Raw genomic sequence first — 19,948 nt, 5'->3', positions numbered from 1 at the left:
CTATGTTTTTAAGGAAAGTTCAATAAAGTGAAAGAGCACAAAAGTGTTTAGGAGCAGGCGATTTCCCTGGGTAACCACCAATGAATTGCTGCAGTTTGATGCCGTCAGCTTTTCTCTCCCTTCGCTCACTGGGATGCGCAGCCTAGGCTGTGACGAACGGTTGCAGGTGCAGGTGCAGGCTGTGGCAGCATCAGCAGCGTGCGTGCCAGTCTGCAACGATGCAGTAGGCTATCCCAAACCTCAAGTCCTGTTGTTCCGTCGTAAACCCAACTCAGGACAATTTCCCAGAACCCAGAAGTGTAACCCTGTAACTAGCCTATCCGAGCCACCTCGTTACGCAGTGATTCAGAACATCGTTTTAAGATGATGCGTGTTTAAAAAAACGGAATCAGTGCGTCTTGTAGGCTAAACATTTTAATCAGTTCCCACCCGTCCCACTTCCCCTCACATAATTCAAGGGACAAATAAGAGTGCTTTTGTCGTAACCAAAAAAGTGGGCTGTTCAGGCGTTTTTCCTACGTAGTTTCGGCCACCTCTCCATCTCAGACTCTTTCTCTTACCTCCTTCGCTGGCGGACGGAGCGTAGCCTACTAGTATTCTGCACCTTTCTATTCCGATGAGTGTTTAACTAAATTTTCAGTGACATAATTGCTCCAATTTAAGGTACTGGGTTAATCTACTGGGAACGTCTACCTGCAGAAGATTCGTCAACGGAAATACGTCCAAGAGAGATTTTACGGACTTCCAAGATACCGGTATGTAAAATGATCTCTTTTTGTCTTTTTAAGTAGTCTACCTTTAATATTTTTAAGTACCTATCTGTATCTATGAGAAAAGACATAAACATAGAGATTAGACATAGAGCTCATTGAGATTATTTATCTATTTTTTCCACCAAAGTCTCTTTATTGTCACCATGCATCTTCATAATTTTACATGGTTGTTTTGTGTGGTCTCGGTAAAACTCGATGAAGCTGGAGATTATTTTTCTCATGCAGAATTCCTATTTTGCTCTTTCTTTCTGTTGTTTCTTTCTCAGGTGTATCCTTTAGCTGTTGAGTGGAGTTTCCCTATCAATGTCAATATGATGAACCCCAACACATTTGCTATTGTGCCATAGGCTCATACATTTTCATTTGCTATAGCAGAGGCTTTGGTTTGGTCTGATTCTTTCTGAATGAAAATGATGTTCACTCTTTTGTAGCTCTTTAGTAAGTGATATTTGTCATTTATCTTGTGCATTCTCAAGTATGACTTTCTATGCAGAATCCCCCCTCTTAGCAGTTGTCTTTTGGGAGGAAGTTAGCTCTTAAACCTGTTAAACTGATTCATTGTTTGTAGAACTGCGTGGTAAAATGATATACGATTACTTATCTGAGGATTTTTCATCCTGTTTAGTACTGTGTGTGTGTTTGTAACATCAAAATAACATCTTTAATGTAAATGGGTGCATGAACTGGAAGGGTAATTACAAAGCATTCACACTTTGAAGAAGGCATTGATTCAATATCTGCAGTCTTATTAATACCAGTTTACGCACTCATGGTTCTGTGCCATGCCATGTTATTGCTTTATAGACACTGTTACAATAGAATGTAATACAGTAGAAGAAAAACCTCACAGGCATCATTAGTGTACTCAACACATTAGCATCTCCACCTCTTATGGCCTTCATTAAGAAACATGGCAAGGCTAGCATAGAAGATTATTCCACCTATTTGGCTTTGTATCTGAAACGTTGCACAGCAATAAGAACTATGCATTTCCATGTAGATCATATTGAGATATCAACCATGTTTTTTTTCTGGATGATAGGTAAGTACAGATGCTCGACAAAGGCAGAGAGAGGAAGCTGTAGGTCTGACCTAATTTCAGAGAGACCATGGCAAGCCCCTTAATCATGTACGGTACCCAGGAGTTTGTGTCTGTCACACCCCACAGAGAAAATGACTGTCAACTGCAGGAAGTTGTCTCCCATTAAAGAGGAGGAGACCTGGGTGCAGAAACACATGGGCCATTTCTGCCTGTGTGATCATTGCACTCATTTAGGCGAGGGGAAAGACGGATATTTGGGTCACGTGGAATGTGGAGCCATGACTGGGAATGCAGAGGCTAGCGTGCGCATCATCAGTCATATATTTGAGTAAAAAGCTAAGGCAAACATCACACTCTATTGCGCCTTAAGTGCTTCAGCTGCAGACTGTCTACAGAGGTGGCGAGCAATTCAAACTGAAGCTCTTAATTTATGGACCTACATTTTGCCAAAAATAGTTAGTTAGGTGAGCAAACAGCCATGTGTTCAGCTGTGTGAATTGACAGGAAAAAAAGCTCTGAATAAACATAGCACGAGAGCGGTTACGGTAACAGTTGTGTTTACATGTGGGGCTTTGAAGGCCAAAGTCCACAGAAGACATGGGCTCCCACGATTTGCTCAGATACAGCCAACCTAAGCTGTTTAAGGAGCTAAGCAGCAACACAGCAATTTTTTGCCTAATCAGCCTTGCAGCCCAGCCTGCGAATAGGCAGCACCCCCAAACACACACACACACACACACACACACACACACACACACACACACACACACACACACACACACCGCACCGCACCGCCCAACCCCCACCAATGGAGTCTGCTCTCTTAAAAGCCACAGGCGTGAGGGCTCACGTCATCCTCCGGGGCCTAGGAGCTTCTGTGCGCGGGGCTGGCCGGCAGGCACGTGGGAGTGCTGATTCACTCTCATCTCGGTTGGTGGTGTCCCCTCAGAGCCGGTCAGCTGCCTCCCTGCACTCGCACTCTCCCCAGCAACACACACACACACACACACACACACATACTCGCTCAGTAATACACACACACAGAGACACACTTACTCAGTCAGTCTCTCTCTCTCTCTCTCTCTCTCTCTTTCACATACACACACACACACACACACACACACACACACACACACACACACACACACACTCGATTTCCTGTCTTGTTGTGTTTGTAAAGGGCTACCGGTTGCCCTGGGAAATGAGCAGACTGAGTCGTTCGAGGATAGGGGAGGCAGAGACAGAGGGAGGGGACAGGGGATCACCACATCCAGAGGTCCAGTAAGGACCCGCGAAGAAAAAAGGGTGGACAAAAAGAGTGAGAAATTAGCCTGCTCTTTCTGTGTGTGTGTGTGTGTGTGTGTGTGTGTGTGTGTGTGTGTGTGTCCGTGTGCGTGTGAGTGAGTGAGTGAGTAAGACAGAGAGAGAAAGCAAGAAGAAGACAGAGAGGGAGGGAGAGAGAGAAAGAGAGTGAGTAGCTAAAGAGAGCATGAGCAAATCTGTGTGTGTGTTCTTTCCGTAATCTTCTCTTCCAAGCAAGCCTTGATGAAAAGAGGTTTTTTGGTTTGTCTCCATTGTTCTAATCAAAAAGCTATTATCAGAGTGGGGACTGAGTTGGGCTTAGAGCGCTATTCTCAGGGAGACTGTATGGTGGAAGCAGAAGGAGAAGAAGGAGGAGGTGGAGAGGGGGATGGGGTGATGGCGTGGCAAGCTGGCACCCTTCCCTTCCCCCATTTCACCAGTCCGCCACTGAGGCAGCCTCAAATGACCTCTCCCTGGCATCCGCGAGGTCGGACTTCCTTTACTGCGATTTCTCAAGGTGAAGTCATTTGGTATTCCAGACACCGAGCCCTTGTGATGTTGCCTGCCTAAGCACTTCTGAGGTTTTTCTGGTCTGGGACTTGGGACTGCCTCGGCCTCCCAGCTTCCCCTGCTCCACTCTCGGCCTTTCGGAAAAAGTGGTCGTAGCCGTCGGCCACTGATGACCGGTGGGACAGAAGTCTTTCTTTTCCTCAGTGCTGGTTGACCTTGAAGCAGTTCAGACCCACATCTCCTGATAAGATAAGATCCCTGTGCATAGCTGAGGCTGAAAAGCAGGATGTGTGGAGGTTTTCTTTTTAAAGTGACGATAGAGGAGATGGCAGAGACTGGGAGCTCTGGCAGCTTGATTACTGGGTTGCCTCATCCATGCTGGGTTCTCTCTCTCTCTCTCTCTCTTTCTCTCTCTCTCTCTCTCTCTCTCTCTCTCTCCTCTCTCTCTCTCTCTCTCCTTTCTTCTTTTTTTTCCCTCTTTCTTCCTCTCCTTTTTTTTTCTCAAGAGTCTAAAACGTTATGGAGACTGCCACCATGAATCACAAGAGGCTCTCTAATTTCCCCTTTGAGCGCGGCCCAGAACGCAGTGCTCGAATCCCGCAGCACAGTAGACGGGGTGCCCATGCCCACAACCAACACCCAGTGATTTTCTGCCAAGCGAGACGCGTTGGCAGCTCCGTGTGCTGTGTGTCACATTGTCTCTAGAATTTTCCTTTTGTCACATCTACTGACCTTGCTTTGTTCTGTTGGTAATGTTTTTTGCCCACAAAGGCTGATTTGTTAGGTTTTGTTTTAGATGATATATAGGCGTGGTTGTTGATTGGCCACTGTGTAAAATCCCCTACCTATAGCACTGGGAATTGAACACCTCTCCTGTGTACAGTATATTTGAAATACAGCCACACTGCTAGCTCTGATGTATCCCCGAAACAATTTTCCACCTGTTTCTTTTTTTATTCCTTTTCATCATGAGTCAGGATGAGTCATTTTTGAATCATCAAGTTATTTTGGTTTTGTTTCATCGATCCAAGACTACCAATCTATGATATCATACTGTCTGTATTAATAAACCTATTTCCGATTAAAAGCAACCAAGGATGCCAAATGAGCTACAGTGGGAACAGGAATATTAACGCACTAATTCACAGTTTAGTTTGAATAAATCACCACTCAGCACAAAACTCTCAGTGTTTCCCTCCGCTCTTTTCATGTCTTCATTGCTTTCCATTCTATTTATTTGGCTGTCCGAGAGCAATAAAATGGGCTTTAGATTTCAATTTTACACTGCAGTGGTGGGATTCGGTTCAGAAGGCTTTTATAACCCAATGATGAAATAGGTCTCCTAAAAAAACACAATTTTTAGTGACCTTGAAACGAGTTAAACCACATTGTAAAAACTATACTATACGGGACCCATTAACGGTTACTGTGTGTGTGTGTGTGTGTGTGTGTGTGTGTGTGTGCGTGTGTGTGTGTGCGCTGGCGTGCTGGCTGCTGGTGAAATGAAATCAGATTGATCTAACTCACTGTATGAGTTGGTGATTAGCAGGTGGCCTTGGCAACGGCTCCCAGTATTCTGGGCCTCCAGCATGACTAGGCACTTCATTTTACTTGCACAAATAGCATCCCAACTGATCCGGGTGGGGGTCTTTTCCCCATTCATTTATCTTTTAATTCATTCCCTCTCCCTCTCTGCTTTCTCTTGCACCTTCAGAAAGACTGGACACTTTCTCAGAGTGCCGTTTTGTCTCTTGTCTTGTCTGTTGGAAAGACCATGTGGGTGCCTTGATGTATGGGGAGGGGAAGGGGGTGTTGAGAGACAGATGTCCAGAGAAGACCTTACTGTCGTTGGGGGTAGGGCAAATGAAGGTTTGGATTGTTAGCTGTACAGCTCGAGGGATCTATCAAAATTCTGCTCACACGACTGAACTTGGAAAACTTCGCCCTTGCCAGCTGGAGAAGACAGAGGACACACACATTCTCGCATAGCACATGCACACACACACACACACACACACACACACATACTCTCTCTCTCACACACACACACATACACACTCACACACACACATGCACACACACACTTGCACACGCACACACACACACACACACACACACACACACACACACACACACACACACACACACACACACACACTCTCTCACACATACACACAGGCACACATGCACACATACACACTCACACACACACACACACTTGCACAAGCACACACAAACACACACACAAACACAGTCTGTGTCTCTTTCAAGGCATCCACTAGTGTAATCCCCCTGCACAGTGAGACATGGTAAAATTGACCATCAGTGGGCCCTTACCATGTCTGTGAAACCCTGTCATTTGTCGAAGGTAACTCAATACTATGTCTCCATCACCGCAGCATCAGTCGGCTGCAGTGGTCAGAGAAACAGTGCCATTGACCTCTGCCTTGTAATTGAGTCTGATTTTGATAAATGACAGTGTAATCACAGATGTTTTCTGACGTGTTCTTTTTGGGTGGTTGAATCTCTCTCTCTGTCTCTGTTTATCTCTACCTCTCTCCCTGTCTGTTTTTCTCTCTCTCTACTTTTCTATTTCTGCTTCTTGACTCTACCTTTTTTTAGGAGAAGTGCTGTCTCTTGTCTAAACATGCTCTTCTTTAGGCATGTGTAAGTGGCATGAGTGTCATTTTCCATCCCAGATCCCAGTCCTATAAACAGTGACTTGCATTTTCCTCATCTCTCTCTCTCTCTCTCTCTCTCTCTCTCTCTCGCTCTCTCGGTCCATTTCAGATCAGAAATGTTCCCGTCTCGACTGCTGGGAGCCATCTGTCTACTCATCGCCCAGTTCTCCAGCATTGGCAGGACCGCCTCAGGTGGGTCACCTTCTCCATCTGACGTCCAGGAAATAATTAAAGCCAGTCAGGTGCCCTTTAGAGATTCAGTTATAGCACTTGTGAAAGTTAAGCTCTTTTGGCTGGATGGTGTAACAGTGGTTCCTCCTCACCTACTGTGAGATGGTCAAAAAGGGAGACAGCTGCAGTAAAACTCGTCTAGACACCAGATGACTTCCAGGTGTCCATTAAAAGGTGCTGGTTGGATTAAAAAAAAAAACAGACCACAGACACCAAGTCCAACAGGTATCCCAGAAAGGCATATTGTATTGAGTTGGTGTTCTGTCCTTTTCTGGGTCAAACAGATGATGCAAGGCTACTACAGGTGACCATCCCCAAATCGCCACCAGCCGCTGCCATTTTGGGTGGATTCGTTGTGCTCCCCTGTCATGTGTCCCTGTCGCAGTCACCCCCGACGGTCTCCACGGTGGGTCGTCATGCCGTCCTCACCCTTCCGCGGGTCAAGTGGAGTGTTCTGTCCGCGGAGAAGGAGACTGAGATCTTGGTTGCCCGCGGCGACCGGGTGAAGGTGAGCGAGGCCTACAAGAGCCGGGCTTCACTGCCGAACTACGCCACGTCCCCGGCTGACCTCACCCTGGAACTGGACGAGCTGCGACACAACGACACGGGATTCTATCGCTGCGAGGTTCAACAGGGCCTGGAGGACGCCCATGACCTCGTCCAGATCAAAGTCAAAGGTGAGACTTAGTCAGTTAAGTCAGTGCTTGTGCTGGGTGGTCAGTGGGGCTTCAGGGTGAGTGAGTTGTGTCTGACACAATGAGTCATTTGACTTTAACCATGATATTTGACAGGCTTACTATGCAGTGCACATTCATATAGTCCACTATAGTATTCATTTATTTGTTTGTGTTTTTATCAAGTGTTTTATGAATCATATCATTTCAACTTTTGCAAATCAGCAAAAACAATCAGCCTTGTTTGTCTGGTGCCTTTTCAAAGCTAGTCAGAGTCTTGAAAAAGGGAGTACGTCTGTTGATTTTCACAGTATGTCTTTGCAGGGGTCGTGTTTCACTATCGACATCCATCCAGCCGCTACGCCTTTTCCTTTGATCAGGCACAGGACGCCTGTGAGGACATCGGGGCCCAGATCGCCACCCCTGAGCAGCTCTTGGCTGCCTACAACAGTGGATATGAGCAGTGTGACGCAGGCTGGTTGTCTGATGGCTCAGTCAGGTAACAAGCCTTCTGGCCAAGCGCCACTACACCGACATTTAATCTGTGCTCCTGTGGCTTCACTGGCAAAGCATAATGAAGCAATCCCAATACAATGTGCCCAGACTCCACAGGAGCGCTGTTAAAGCAACACCAAAGAGTTTTTTTGTACCTTAAAATAATGTTTCCAAAATTGTTTCAGTGGTTCATCAACTCGTAACAGGGTGAACGACACTTCTGCATTCGCTTTGCGGCCCTCTATCGGCTATAACCGCTCTATGTAAGTTTGCCAGATCGGGTAGCGGATCTGTAGTTCGATGGAATGAGACATAAGAAACTACAAATTTGACGTCGCAATACATCATACCTTCATAAAATCATGCAACATATTCTACCTTGTCTGTGGACATCGTTATTTGCAAAGCCGGAGCTGGATAAACAAATAGCGTGCGTCCGATAAAGGAAAAGTTCTTTGGTGTTGCAAACATGAACATGTACTTTGTTGCTATTACATTTCAATGTACCTTTCAGCTTGGTAATGACTGACACTTAAATAAAACAAAATTTTTCTACCATGCTAATATTTGTTCAGTAATGATGACAAACCTCAGAAGTCCCTTCCATTTTTTTTTTACACCAATCAGACTAATTCCTATTTCTCCCAGATATCCCATTCAGATGCCACGGGAGGGTTGCTTTGGGGACATGGATGGAATGCCGGGAGTCAGGAATTATGGAATGCTCGACCCAGATGAGCTCTATGATGTGTACTGCTACGTTGAGAACATTCAAGGTATCCTTCATATACTAGCAAAAAATAGGCTAAAATAAGATGTGATGTCAAAGATGTGATCAAAATAAAAGTCAGTCTAATAATACATTTAGATCAGCCAAGCTTAACTTCTGTCTCTGTCCCAAAGGGGAGGTTTTCCACTCTGCCACACCCCAGCAGTTGACTTTGGCAGATGCCAAGGCTTATTGTGAAAGGCAAGGGGCAGAGTTAGCCACCACTGGCCAACTCTACGCCGCCTGGAACGATGGCCTGAACCACTGCAGTCCCGGATGGCTGGCGGACGGCAGTGTCCGCTACCCGATTGTGACGCCCCGGGAACGCTGTGGTGGGCCCGACCCTGGAGTCAAGACTGTGTACCGCTACAGCAACCAAACTGGATTCCCAGAGTCTCACATGCTTCACGACGTTTACTGCTTCAGAGGTAAGGCCAAAAAAGTTGATTTTAGCTGCACTCTGTGGAGGCTAATGCACAAAATACTACATTAACCCATGTCTTTGTGCCTTCCCTCACAGGCAATAAGGGCGCTCAGACAGAAAGCCCAATGGAGTACATGGCCACCGAGCCAGAGAATCAGGGCCAAGGCATCGTCACCCTCTCTGACCCCCTGGAGGAATTCAGCTTGGGTCAAGTGACGGAGCCAGTGGAGAATGAGGCCCAGGGTGCTGTTGAGTCCTTTCCTTTTCTCAGCAAACAGTTCCCGGGATTAGGAAGGGTGATAGAGCCTCCTGCCACCAAAATGCCCCTTCAGGAGGGTACTCTGGCTGGAGACCCGTTCAGCCCCACAACTCCGGCGCCCATCAACATGGACACTTTCTCCACGCATGACCCATGGCAAGAGGTGCACGTGCTCACCAATCCTGTTGATTTCGAATCAGTGCCAGAAATTTACCGGGAGACCAGCGACCCTGCCCGAGCAGGAGGTGACTCCCAGGAGAACGACACGTACGATCATTCCTCTCCAAAAACAAATCAAACTCCGCTGTATCTGCCAACTGAACAAGATGAACATGGTTCTACTCCCCAACATTACCAGCCAACGCCTGAAACCAGCTCAGGAAATGAAGAATCCTCAGTGCTTTTCAACACAGGGGGCACAAGTGTACCAGAAACAACCATAAGGCCTTTAGTATCAACACTGGTGTATGAGGTGTCAGAAGAGGCCAAGGGTGGTTATCAGACCACGCCAGAGACCAACCTGGGATCAGCTGGCCCATCGGAATATTGGGACGATAATATTAAAATCCATGAGGGTTCTGTGGCCAGTCATGAAATGACAGAGTCCACCAATGTAACGCAGGTCAATCCCACCCAGGAATATGACACCTTAGAAGCAGTGACCTTTGAGGACATGATGACACGACCCCTGGAGGACCTCACTGATTCAACCCTTCTGGAGAACAACACAGAGCTTCCATCCACCGACCCAACCCAATCTCACGACCTGTCTGAAACGGAAGATACGGATCAAACCGAGGCACCGGCGCTCACGAGTGGCGCTCACACGGATGTTTCTGTTCACGAGGAACAGGACCAAGTCCAAACTGCCCCACCAACCCAGCCTTCCCTCGTGGACGCCACCACGCTCCCTGCCCCCACAGAGGGATCTGGGGATGAAGATGTGGAGGTGATGGTGCCCAAGTTCTTTTTCACAGGAGATGCTGAGGAGGCAGAGGTGGAGGAGAACGGCACGGCTGCCTCAGTGGAGTCGGCAGAGCTGGTCACCCTGACCCCAGACGATTACACAGACCACATATCTCCTGACCACATCCGGGTGACAACAACAGGTAAGTGACGAGTCGAAGAAGTGAAAATAATTTGTGAACTGCACTGACGATTCTTGTATTAGTGTTTGTGTAAATGACGAGCTAAATCGGAAACCAGCCCCAAAACATGAATAATGAACTATTCATGTGTTTATAATACTCATAATCTGCTATTTTTGTAGATGTCTGTTATATGTCAGAGTTCTCTGACTTTTCCCATTGACTGATTTTAGTTTGATTGTCAATTGGTAGGCTTTGATCAGGAGCGGTCTAGTACACCATCTCCGTATTCCCCCACCACTGTAGACATGGTGGAGCAGAAGGCAGGTGCGACATCAGAAGAGTCAGTTTTGTTCCCAACTGATCATGATGGAGAGCATGATTATAGCCAGATGCCTACCATAGCGGGCGGGACAGAGGGAGGTTCCGGCGAAGGCTCGGGGGCTCGTGGTGATGATGACGTCATTTCAGTTACCCTGTTGACCTCCCCTGTGCCCTACACGCTTGCCACTCCGTTGGACACACGGCAGATGGTGGAGGTTGCATCGGGCACTCCGCGTAACCTGGACGTCTTCATACCGGAGAGAACCACCCTGTCTGCCTTGGGAGTGTCCCTGGAGGACCTAGAGAGGGTGGAGCAGGAGGGCTTGGGGGAAACCCCTGACGTTCTGTACACCACAACCGCACAGTACTCAGAGACGACACTTAGCCACGAGGGGAGTGGTGAAGAGGGAAGCGAGTCAGAGGAAGATGAGGTCGAGGAGCCTGTGCAGTCGTCTAGTGGCACATCTGTTCTAGGTGAGTACCCTGACGCCCTGCAGTTCAATGTCACCTCTGCCCCTTCCTTAAACCTCACAGAGAGTGAGGATGAAGACTTCACTGGCCTTCTTGAGGACGTGAACGCCACTGACAGTTTTGATGCTCTGGCCACCACTGACACACTCGAGGCTGAAAGTACCACAGACACGTCGCACATTAATGTGGAGGTCACTCTGCTTCCTGGCGAGACACAGACCCCAAGCTGGGGGACGCCGATGTCATCTACAGCACAAGAATCTCGCTCCGACCTGGAATTCAGTGGTCAGACTCGCACCTCCACCACCTCAGGGGACCACTTAGACTCGTTAGATACAGAGTCCACCACCTCAGGGGACCACTTAGACTCGTTAGACACAGAGTCCACCACCTCAGGGGACCACTTGGACTCGCTTTCAACCGGACTCCACCTCACCACAGGGGGAACCTGGACTCGCTTTTGTTGAGACAGACTCCACCACCACACAGGGCAGTCCCTGAACCTGGACAGACTTCGGGCAGTTTGCTGAGACAGACTCCACCACCACAGGGCAGTCCCTGGACTCATCAACAGAGACAGACTCCCACACCACAGGGCAGTCCCTGGACTCAGAGACAGATCCCACTCCACCACAGGAAAGAGGGCAATTTGGACTCTTTAGCTGAGACAGACTCTACCACCACAAGGCAGTCCCTGGACTCGCAAGTAGATTGCCAGAGTCCACCACCTCAGGGGACCACTTAGACTCAAGTAGACAGAGTCCACCACCTCAGGGGACCATCTCTGGACTCTGCTCCACCACCACAGGGGAACCTGGACTCGCTTGCTGAGACAGACTCCACGACCACAGAGGGGAACCTGGACTCGTTTGCTGAGACAGACTCCACCACCACAGGGCAGTCCCTGGACTCATCAACAGAGACAGACTCCACCACCACAAGGCAGTCCCTGACTCATCAACAGAGACAGACTCCACGACCACAGAGGGGTACCTGGACTCTTTAGCTGAGACAGACTCCACGACCACAGAGGGGTACCTGGACTCTTTAGCTGAGACAGACTCTACCACCACAAGGCAGTCCCTGACTCATCAACAGACACAGAGTCCAACCGAGACAGACTCCACCACCACAGGGGGGAACCTGGACTCGTTTGCTGAGACAGACTCCACGACCACAGGGCAGTCCCTGGACTCATCAACAGAGACAGACTCCACGACCACAGGGCAGTCCCTGGACTCATCAACAGAGACAGACTCCACCACCACAGGACAGTCCTGGACTCATCAACAGAGACAGACTCCACGACCACAGAGGGGTACCTGGACTCTTTAGCTGAAACAGACTCTACCACCACAAGGCAGTCCCTGGACTCATCAACAGAGACAGACTCCACGACCACAGAGGGGTACCTGGACTCTTTAGCTGAGACAGACTCTACCACCACAAGGCAGTCCCTGGACTCATCAACAGAGACAGACTCCACGACCACAGAGGGGTACCTGGACTCTTTAGCTGAGACAGACTCTACCACCACAAGGCAGTCCCTGGACTCGTTTGCCGAGACAGACTCCACCACCACAAGGCAGTCCCTGGACTCATCCGCCGAGACAGATTCCACCACCACAGAGTACCTGGACTCGTCAAGTGAGACAGAATCTGTCACCACACCCCCTCTAGTTGTCACCACCATGGAGTCAGATGAGGTTCATAGCCCCACAACCACATTAGCTCCAGTGGAGCTGGACCTTCTTGATGATCTGACCGTAACAACCGCCACCACCACCACCTCGGTAGAAGAGGATGTTGATGTTGATGAGGAGGAGGTGACGCCTACCGAGCCTGCTATCCAACGACCACTGCCATCTCAAAGAGCGGTGATCGTACGGACAGGGAACCTCTCAGGTAATGACCGAGACACGCCGTGCAAAGTGACCTCCCTGTCCGCCATTTTGTTTCTTCTCCTTGTGCAAATGTACTGAGGTCACCTCCTCCTTCACCACCTCCTCCTCCTCCCCCTGCACCATGCACTGCAACACTTTCTCTCTTCGCTCGCTCCCTCTCCGCACCTCTCTGTCTCAACGCTACAGCCTCGTTTAGCCGCCACTTGACTCTTTCTCCCTTCCTGACTAAGCACTCTTGCCTCTGCTTGTTTTTCTCCACTGGCTGCTAACAGCTGCCCATGTCAGAATCAAACTTGCACTAGCACATTGAATAGGGCAGCACAAGGCTTGGATCCAGCCGATGAATAGACTGAGTCTACAGCCCAGCCACAAGCAAACCTCAATTATTTTTGGTCTCCTGCTTATTGTTGATGCTTGCAACTCAAAGCTGGAATGAACCCCCAGTAATACTTGCACTGATGTCTCAGCTATGGCTTGCTGGAAACTCTTCTGCACACCTTAGTTGCTCTTTATCTTCCTCTAAATGCAAATGCAAAGCATAATGATTTTAGCATTCATTGCTAATACTTAGAACTGAAAGCCACTGTGTTTAACTGCCAGAGATGGCAACAGGTTAATTAATGCACTTGTGATGCACACGTACTTGCACTAAGTTGATCTTGGTTTGGTAGGGTCTGTTGGTTCTACCTCTGTGGAAAAAAAAATGTTTATGAATATGTGATTTGTTACAACTGAAACCCATAAACCAGTCAGAAGACCTCAGATTAATATGATGTAGTGTATTAAGGTGTAAATACTTGAAGAAATATCACAGAACCTACGTTCTCAGACAAGGGCACATTTTTGTAGCTGTCTGTGTTGTGTAAGATTGTTGACAAAAAGCATTGTGTATGAGTCAAAGAGTGAACAGCAAAGCTCAGTAAAGATCTTTTACACAGTTGATGCACTGGAAGTTGAAAGCCATTTTTTTCAGGACCTGCTGAATGACAGCGATGTAAGATGTTTTATAGAATGTATTTCTTGTATAGTATTTTTGCAAAGGAAAGAATATACAGTGTGTGTGGTTCAATGTTGCCTCCCTACATCTAGCACAGTACTAATGACCTACCAATTCTGAAAGAAATAAAATACTGCCCTCCTGTGGCCAACTACTGTAATTACCCAATATCTGGTTGTGTTTTGCCTGCAGTATACAATCATGAAGATGTCATACAACAGCACAAATATAACTTGACCCGTTATTAATTTAAGAAAAGCAGGTAAATTCGTAAATTCAAGAGGGTATTTATGATTCAGATGCCTGCACGGAGAACCCATGTGCTAATGGTGGCACATGTGTTGAGAGTGGATCCACCACCAAGTGTCTCTGCCTACCAACCTATGGAGGGGATTTCTGCCAGATAGGTGAGTGAGCATTGAATTCAGCGTCAGTCTTAAAATAAAATCTCTTTCTGAGATTATAAAAGTACATATTTCATGTTGATAGGAAAATACATTTCTGCCATGTAACAACATGTCTACAACATTAACAAACCTCACATTGAACATTATAGGCAGCATTTTACTGACTACATAAATGTGGAATCATATTTAAGGGAACAGAAAATGTAGCAAATAAATGTACTGTTTTTTCTGTCCTCTCACTCATTTGTGTGTTGATGTGTGTTCGGTTGTATGTTTACTGCCATGTGTATGCACATGTGTCCACTTGTGCCATTTCCCTGACTGGGTGGGTGGGTAACCCTGTCCCTCTCCCTCTCCTAGACATGGAGCACTGTGAGCCGGGCTGGGAGAAGTTCCAGGGCTTCTGCTACAGACACTTTGTGAAGCGCCAGAGCTGGGAGGTTGCGGAGCAGCACTGTCGCATGTGCGGGGGCCACCTGGTGTCAGTCATGAGCCCAGAAGAGCAGAATTTCATCAACGGTATACCGTCACCTCTGAGGAAGTAGTCATTAGGGGTTATCGGCTTGGTCACAAAGTATTCATATCACGATTCTTTATACCCTTGATTTCAGCAATCGTATTTGATTCACTTTACCCTTTTATATTAAGAAATCTGTGACTTGGATTTCCAGTCTTTATTTGAAGTCTATACATGGCCAGACACCAGACAGATTTTGATAACTGCTAAATTTAATAAAGAGCCGACTCAGAAAGCCAAATCACCGAGTTGAAATAAATTTGTACGGCTGACATTTGCTTTCTATAGCGTCTTTTACATTCAGTAAATGCAAAGCAACACAAGATACACAATATAATGCCAAAATGTATCCATAGCAGTTTTGAAAGTTTCTTCAACTTCCATTACCTGTGTCAAGAGAAGGTCTTTATGCACCACACTGCAGCACAGTTACGTCTATGTATATCACAAGGTATACTTTCCTAATCATTCTGGGCTCGTTCTGGTAGTGCCTAGTTTGCTCATGTTCTTCCCAAACACAGCTACTACTAGTTTTGACTACTCTGTAAAAAGGACGGGGGCTTGAAAGCTATCTTACATTCCAGTGGCCTCTCTGAAGTGTTTATAATCCTCTCTCTTCTTTTCTTTCCTCTCCCCCCTTCCTCTCTCACTCTCTCTGTCTCCAGATAGGTACAGGGAATACCAGTGGACCGGGCTCAACGACAGGACAATCGAGGCAGACTTCCGCTGGTCTGATGGAAATCCTCTGGTGAGAGAAAGTATTTCTTTCTTTTTTTCTTTCTTTCTTTCTTTCTTTCTTTCTTTCTTTCTTTCTTTCTCCTTCCCCTATTGATGTAAATATATTTCTCTCAAAGCTTTATGAGAACTGGTACCGCGGGCAGCCCGACAGCTACTTCCTGTCTGGGGAGAACTGTGTGGTGATGGTGTGGCATGACGACGGGCGCTGGAGCGACGTGCCCTGCAACTACCACCTCTCTTACACCTGCAAGAAGGGCATCGGTGAGTACGCCACAAACGGCACAAAGATGGTCTGATTCCTTTGGTCTTCACATCTGTGACATGACGTCTCAATCCATTACGGTGAGATGGACAATCAGCCAACACCAATCAACATCACCAAACACAACAAATGGAAGTAATGTGCTTTAGTAGAGTTAATAATAACCAAAAGGCTCTGTTGAAATGAGTGAGTGTGAGAGTGTGAAAGTCAAGTTTATTTTAGACGCCTTGATGGTGATCTGTGTAATAAAAACAAAGACATACTGTAGCAATCTCAAGACCCTTACATGTTTGAATACACACCAACCATGGACATATAATGCCTAGCCTGGCAGGACAGTATGCTCCTTTTATTGTTAGTGTGATATCTTTATGTTCAAGAGGATACTGTTCAGTTGGTTGGGAAATACTTGATTACTGTGTTTAGGTCCACTGTAGTTACGCGTTGTGCATTCATCATCCCTAGCCTTCTGTGGACAGCCCCCTACTGTCCTAAATGCAAAGATGTTTGGCAAGCGGCGCCTCCGCTATGAGACCAACGCCAAGGTGCGCTACTACTGCGAGGAGGGCTACCTCCAAAGGCAGAACCCAATCATCAAATGCCTCCCCAACGGCCAGTGGGAGGACCCTCAGATCACCTGCACATCAGGTAGAGTATGCCCAATGCCACCTCCACTAATCCAAATGGGACTTACACATACAATATATTGGCTCTGGCTTTTATGCATCAGAAAACAGCTTTTAGAAGTCTACCGCACTGCATCCCTTTCAGTTATTCTTATTTTCATTCAATCTTTATTCATGCTCTGAAGTTCATTGAGGGTAGTCCTCATTTTCGGTGATGGTGAGATAACATTATTATACTACAGCACTGTCAACACTGTTGCTACCTTTTGTGTGTCTAGGTACACTTCTAACCCAATGCCGTAATCATAATACACTTTGAGGGGGACATGTCCCCCCAATATTCAACTATGCTCAAAATGTCCCCCCATATAAAGACATAAATTGTTTAATGCCTCAATAGCCTGTCACTCACCGCTGTCCGTGCCGCTGTAACCTAATCACAAATTGTTAACCAGAATAAATTCTATAGGCTGATGTAACTAGCCATCAGCCCATTGTGTAAATTTAGAATCTGTTAATGTTCTTATTAATTGTTGATGGGACATTTAATATTGTAACACCATACCAACACTAATACTTACAACTGAATATATATTCCATCGTCAGTTCATTTCACATTCGAGAAATCAAAGACGCTGTAATGTAACGTCAGTCAGTTGCACATTTCTCACAGTCAATACATGAGATTTCAGAGCCATGTTCAGCAAGGACGTGGTTGAAACTGTAAGAACAACATGCAAGGTTGGTAAAAACAGATGTAAAAACTGGTAAAAACAGGTTTTGTTCTTTAAAAGGGAATTCCAGGGAATTCTTTGTCATAACTCCCGTACAAACACACACACACACACACACACACACACACTTACAGTTGGCCTTGGGTGTTGCCATTTCTGAAGAAATAAAAACACAAAAACTGATTATCAAACTCCTGTGCTCTGAATGAATTCCTCTGCCTTTTGTCTGTGAGGTTCACAGACACACAAGCTGGCCTATCAGTCACAGGCTCATCATCTCTGTCATGCACATGAGTCAGTCATACTCTAGAAGCTTCTTTTTTTTACCTTTCTCCAGTTCATTCAGCCGTTCTCTGAGTCTGGCGATACCACTTTTAGCTCCAGCCTAGCATAGATCATTGAATAAGATTAGACCATTAGCATCTCGCCTGCTAGCATCACGTTTAAAAGTGACTAAGATTTCCGGTAATTTTCCTATTTAAAACTTGTCTCCTCTAAAGTTAGAAAGTGTAATAAGACCAACGGAAAATGAAATGTGGCGATTTTCTAGGCTGATTTGAATATATATTTAAATGTATTTAGCATATTTTTGATCTGAGAGTGAAGTGATGTTGTAACTTCATAAGTATACAGTAGTGTGAGGGTATCTCTATGGGATAATTTTGAAAGTCTGAAAGCTGACGTTTTCTGTCTCCAGCCTCCCCTGAGTCTCCGGCCATTGTGTCGACAACTGTGGGTACGGAGGTGATGGTGGAGGACACAACGACAGAGAAGGCCTCGCCACAGTTTTGGGACATCAAGTGGAGCTTCTAAGAATCTCACAGGAACCCAACAGAACTTCCTCATCCATAATCCATTGTCATCCCAAGACCCAGGAGATCCTCATCCATCACATAGTCAGAAGCCTCACTGTCACCCAGCGTTTTTAGCATTCTTGAAAACTGCACAACTTCTTCTATCACCAGCAATATACAGACCACAGGATTACACATTGTATATTTCCCCATGACACGGAATTACAAAATTTTTCGTAATTCTAAGATATCAGTCACAACACAGCAGTTAGTGACTCGTTTGCTAATTTGTTCACTCACAAGATGTTTAGCTGATAGAAGACACAATTTAAAAAAAAAGAAAAACATCTGAAAATCTCAGTTTAACGTGTTCCATATCTGGGAGAATGGGTTTTCTTAATCCTAAACTGCCATACAGGTGCTAAGGCAATGTTAGCCATGCTGATACAGCACAACGAGAGCATGAGCTCCCAATCTCAGCCGGTGCAACTCTAATTAAACAACTCCATTATTACATCTCTGTTTTATTCTACATTCCAGAATGGAGATTTCTGATTCCATTCTTCAGCCTGGTTTTGTTCCCCCTCTCCCTCATGTTTCTACCAAGTCATCATCTCTATCTGGTGCTGTTATTCAGGTCTGTCAGAAGCTGAGGCTGATACCAGGTCTACTGCTGTATGTAATTATCAGTTTTGATTGACTAACATGCAAGAGACAGCAGAACCAAGACACTGTAGTGTTGTTGTTTGTTATTGTTATTGTTGTTGTTGTTATTGTCCATAGATGGGTTTTGAAAACAAGTCAAGACAAAAAGAGAATGACCTAAAATGCACTCAATTTTTTCTTACGTGGAGGTGTTTCTTGAAAACACTGTGACACATTCTAATGACCTTTAAAAACATATTTTCCTGTTGTGTTTCACCTAACCTGAAATCCTGTTTTCTATTTAGTCCTGGTAGAAATGAATGATAACATGAACTGTATTTCCCCCACTCTCTCTAGTTCTGCAATGCTTTGAAATTCTTTTTTTTAGGTTAAGGTCACCTAAAAAACAAGAAAAAATAAACATCTAACACTCATTCAAGCTTTCCTTGACATGTTTATGAGTTGAAATTAAATTGAATCATAGATTATTGTAGATTACATTTTTTAACCCACTAACTAAACTTTTAACTAAACTAAAGATTTTTAGCACTTTCCTAATTATATAATAAATTCTGTCTTCTTATGCTCATGTATTCTTACCTTTATTATTTTTACTTTAAAAGTTAAAGGTCATCTGTAGAGTTGACCTCTACAAAGGCTAACAACAGTTTATATTTAGTTAGCTGTCAGGGGTGCGTTTCCCAAAAGCATAGTTGCTAACCTGTTAGCAACTTAGTTGGTTTGCAATGGGAAATTGCATTGCAACCAACAAAGTTGCTAACTTAGTTAGCAACTATGGTTTTGGGAAACGCACCCCAGCATTGTGGGAAAATATTAATGAGTATGTAATTGAGCTGTGCTCCAATTACATCTGTATCTGTAACTGTGAATTTAAATAAAATACATTTACATCTAAATACATTTAAATAAAATCAAGCCATTAGGTGCCATCTGGTCTATGGTACCCACAATTTAAAGCATACAGCTTGTTCCAGGATTTCATAACTGAATAAAGGAAGTCATCTTTTACTAACAATATTGATCATGTTCTTGTTTTATAAACAGTATTCAGAAGACAGAAAACTTCAAAAAGCTTATGTTCATCTTTGAGCTGTTCCAGTGAATATTTGCACTGACATTAAACTACAATCTACCATCAGTCGGATCTGTAATAGTAATAGAAAAAAGGATGTTTGGTGTTGAAATGTGAGCAATCTAATGATAAATCACATTTTTACAGAGAATGGAGAAAAAATAACTAAACACTTCCCAGTAAAATCA

The 19,948-nt window shown here is 45.6% G+C and overlaps 1 protein-coding gene across 4 annotated transcripts; it reads left to right on the top strand.

The window, feature by feature from the left end:
- Window positions 1–172: 172 nt before the first annotated feature.
- bcan (brevican) lies at window positions 173–19,703 on the top strand. 4 transcript variants are annotated; one of them, XM_048261699.1, is made up of 14 exons: window positions 173–755; window positions 6,418–6,500; window positions 6,824–7,216; window positions 7,538–7,712; window positions 8,357–8,484; window positions 8,612–8,905; window positions 8,998–10,269; window positions 10,501–11,046; window positions 14,244–14,351; window positions 14,712–14,870; window positions 15,534–15,616; window positions 15,723–15,867; window positions 16,334–16,516; window positions 17,926–19,703. In XM_048261699.1, the coding sequence occupies exons 2-14, from the start codon at window positions 6,425–6,427 to the stop codon at window positions 18,039–18,041; spliced, it is 3,678 nt and encodes a 1,225-aa protein (XP_048117656.1). In that variant the 5' UTR covers window positions 173–755; window positions 6,418–6,424; the 3' UTR covers window positions 18,042–19,703. The 4 variants fall into 4 exon arrangements, with proteins under 4 accessions (XP_048117656.1, XP_048117657.1, XP_048117658.1 ...); XM_048261701.1 differs by lacking the exon at window positions 173–755 and adding an exon at window positions 6,231–6,294; XM_048261702.1 differs by lacking the exons at window positions 173–755; window positions 10,501–11,046 and adding an exon at window positions 6,238–6,294.
- The last annotated feature ends 245 nt before the right edge of the window (window positions 19,704–19,948 follow it).

This window comes from Alosa alosa, chromosome 13 (genome assembly GCF_017589495.1).
Source record: "Alosa alosa isolate M-15738 ecotype Scorff River chromosome 13, AALO_Geno_1.1, whole genome shotgun sequence".
In the NCBI taxonomy this organism is placed as follows: Eukaryota; Metazoa; Chordata; class Actinopteri; order Clupeiformes; family Clupeidae; genus Alosa; species Alosa alosa.
The sequence above is the reverse complement of the archived record's forward strand: the minus strand, read 5'-3'. Positions and strand labels throughout refer to the sequence as shown.

Coding starts and splice junctions, on each gene's coding strand:
- bcan (XM_048261701.1), top strand. CDS start 6,275: ATGCTCTTCTTTAGGCATGT. Junction 11,047..14,243: donor TAGTGGCACATCTGTTCTAG/GTGAGTACCCTG, acceptor TTTATGATTCAG/ATGCCTGCACGGAGAACCCA. Junction 15,868..16,333: donor CACCTGCAAGAAGGGCATCG/GTGAGTACGCCA, acceptor CATCATCCCTAG/CCTTCTGTGGACAGCCCCCT.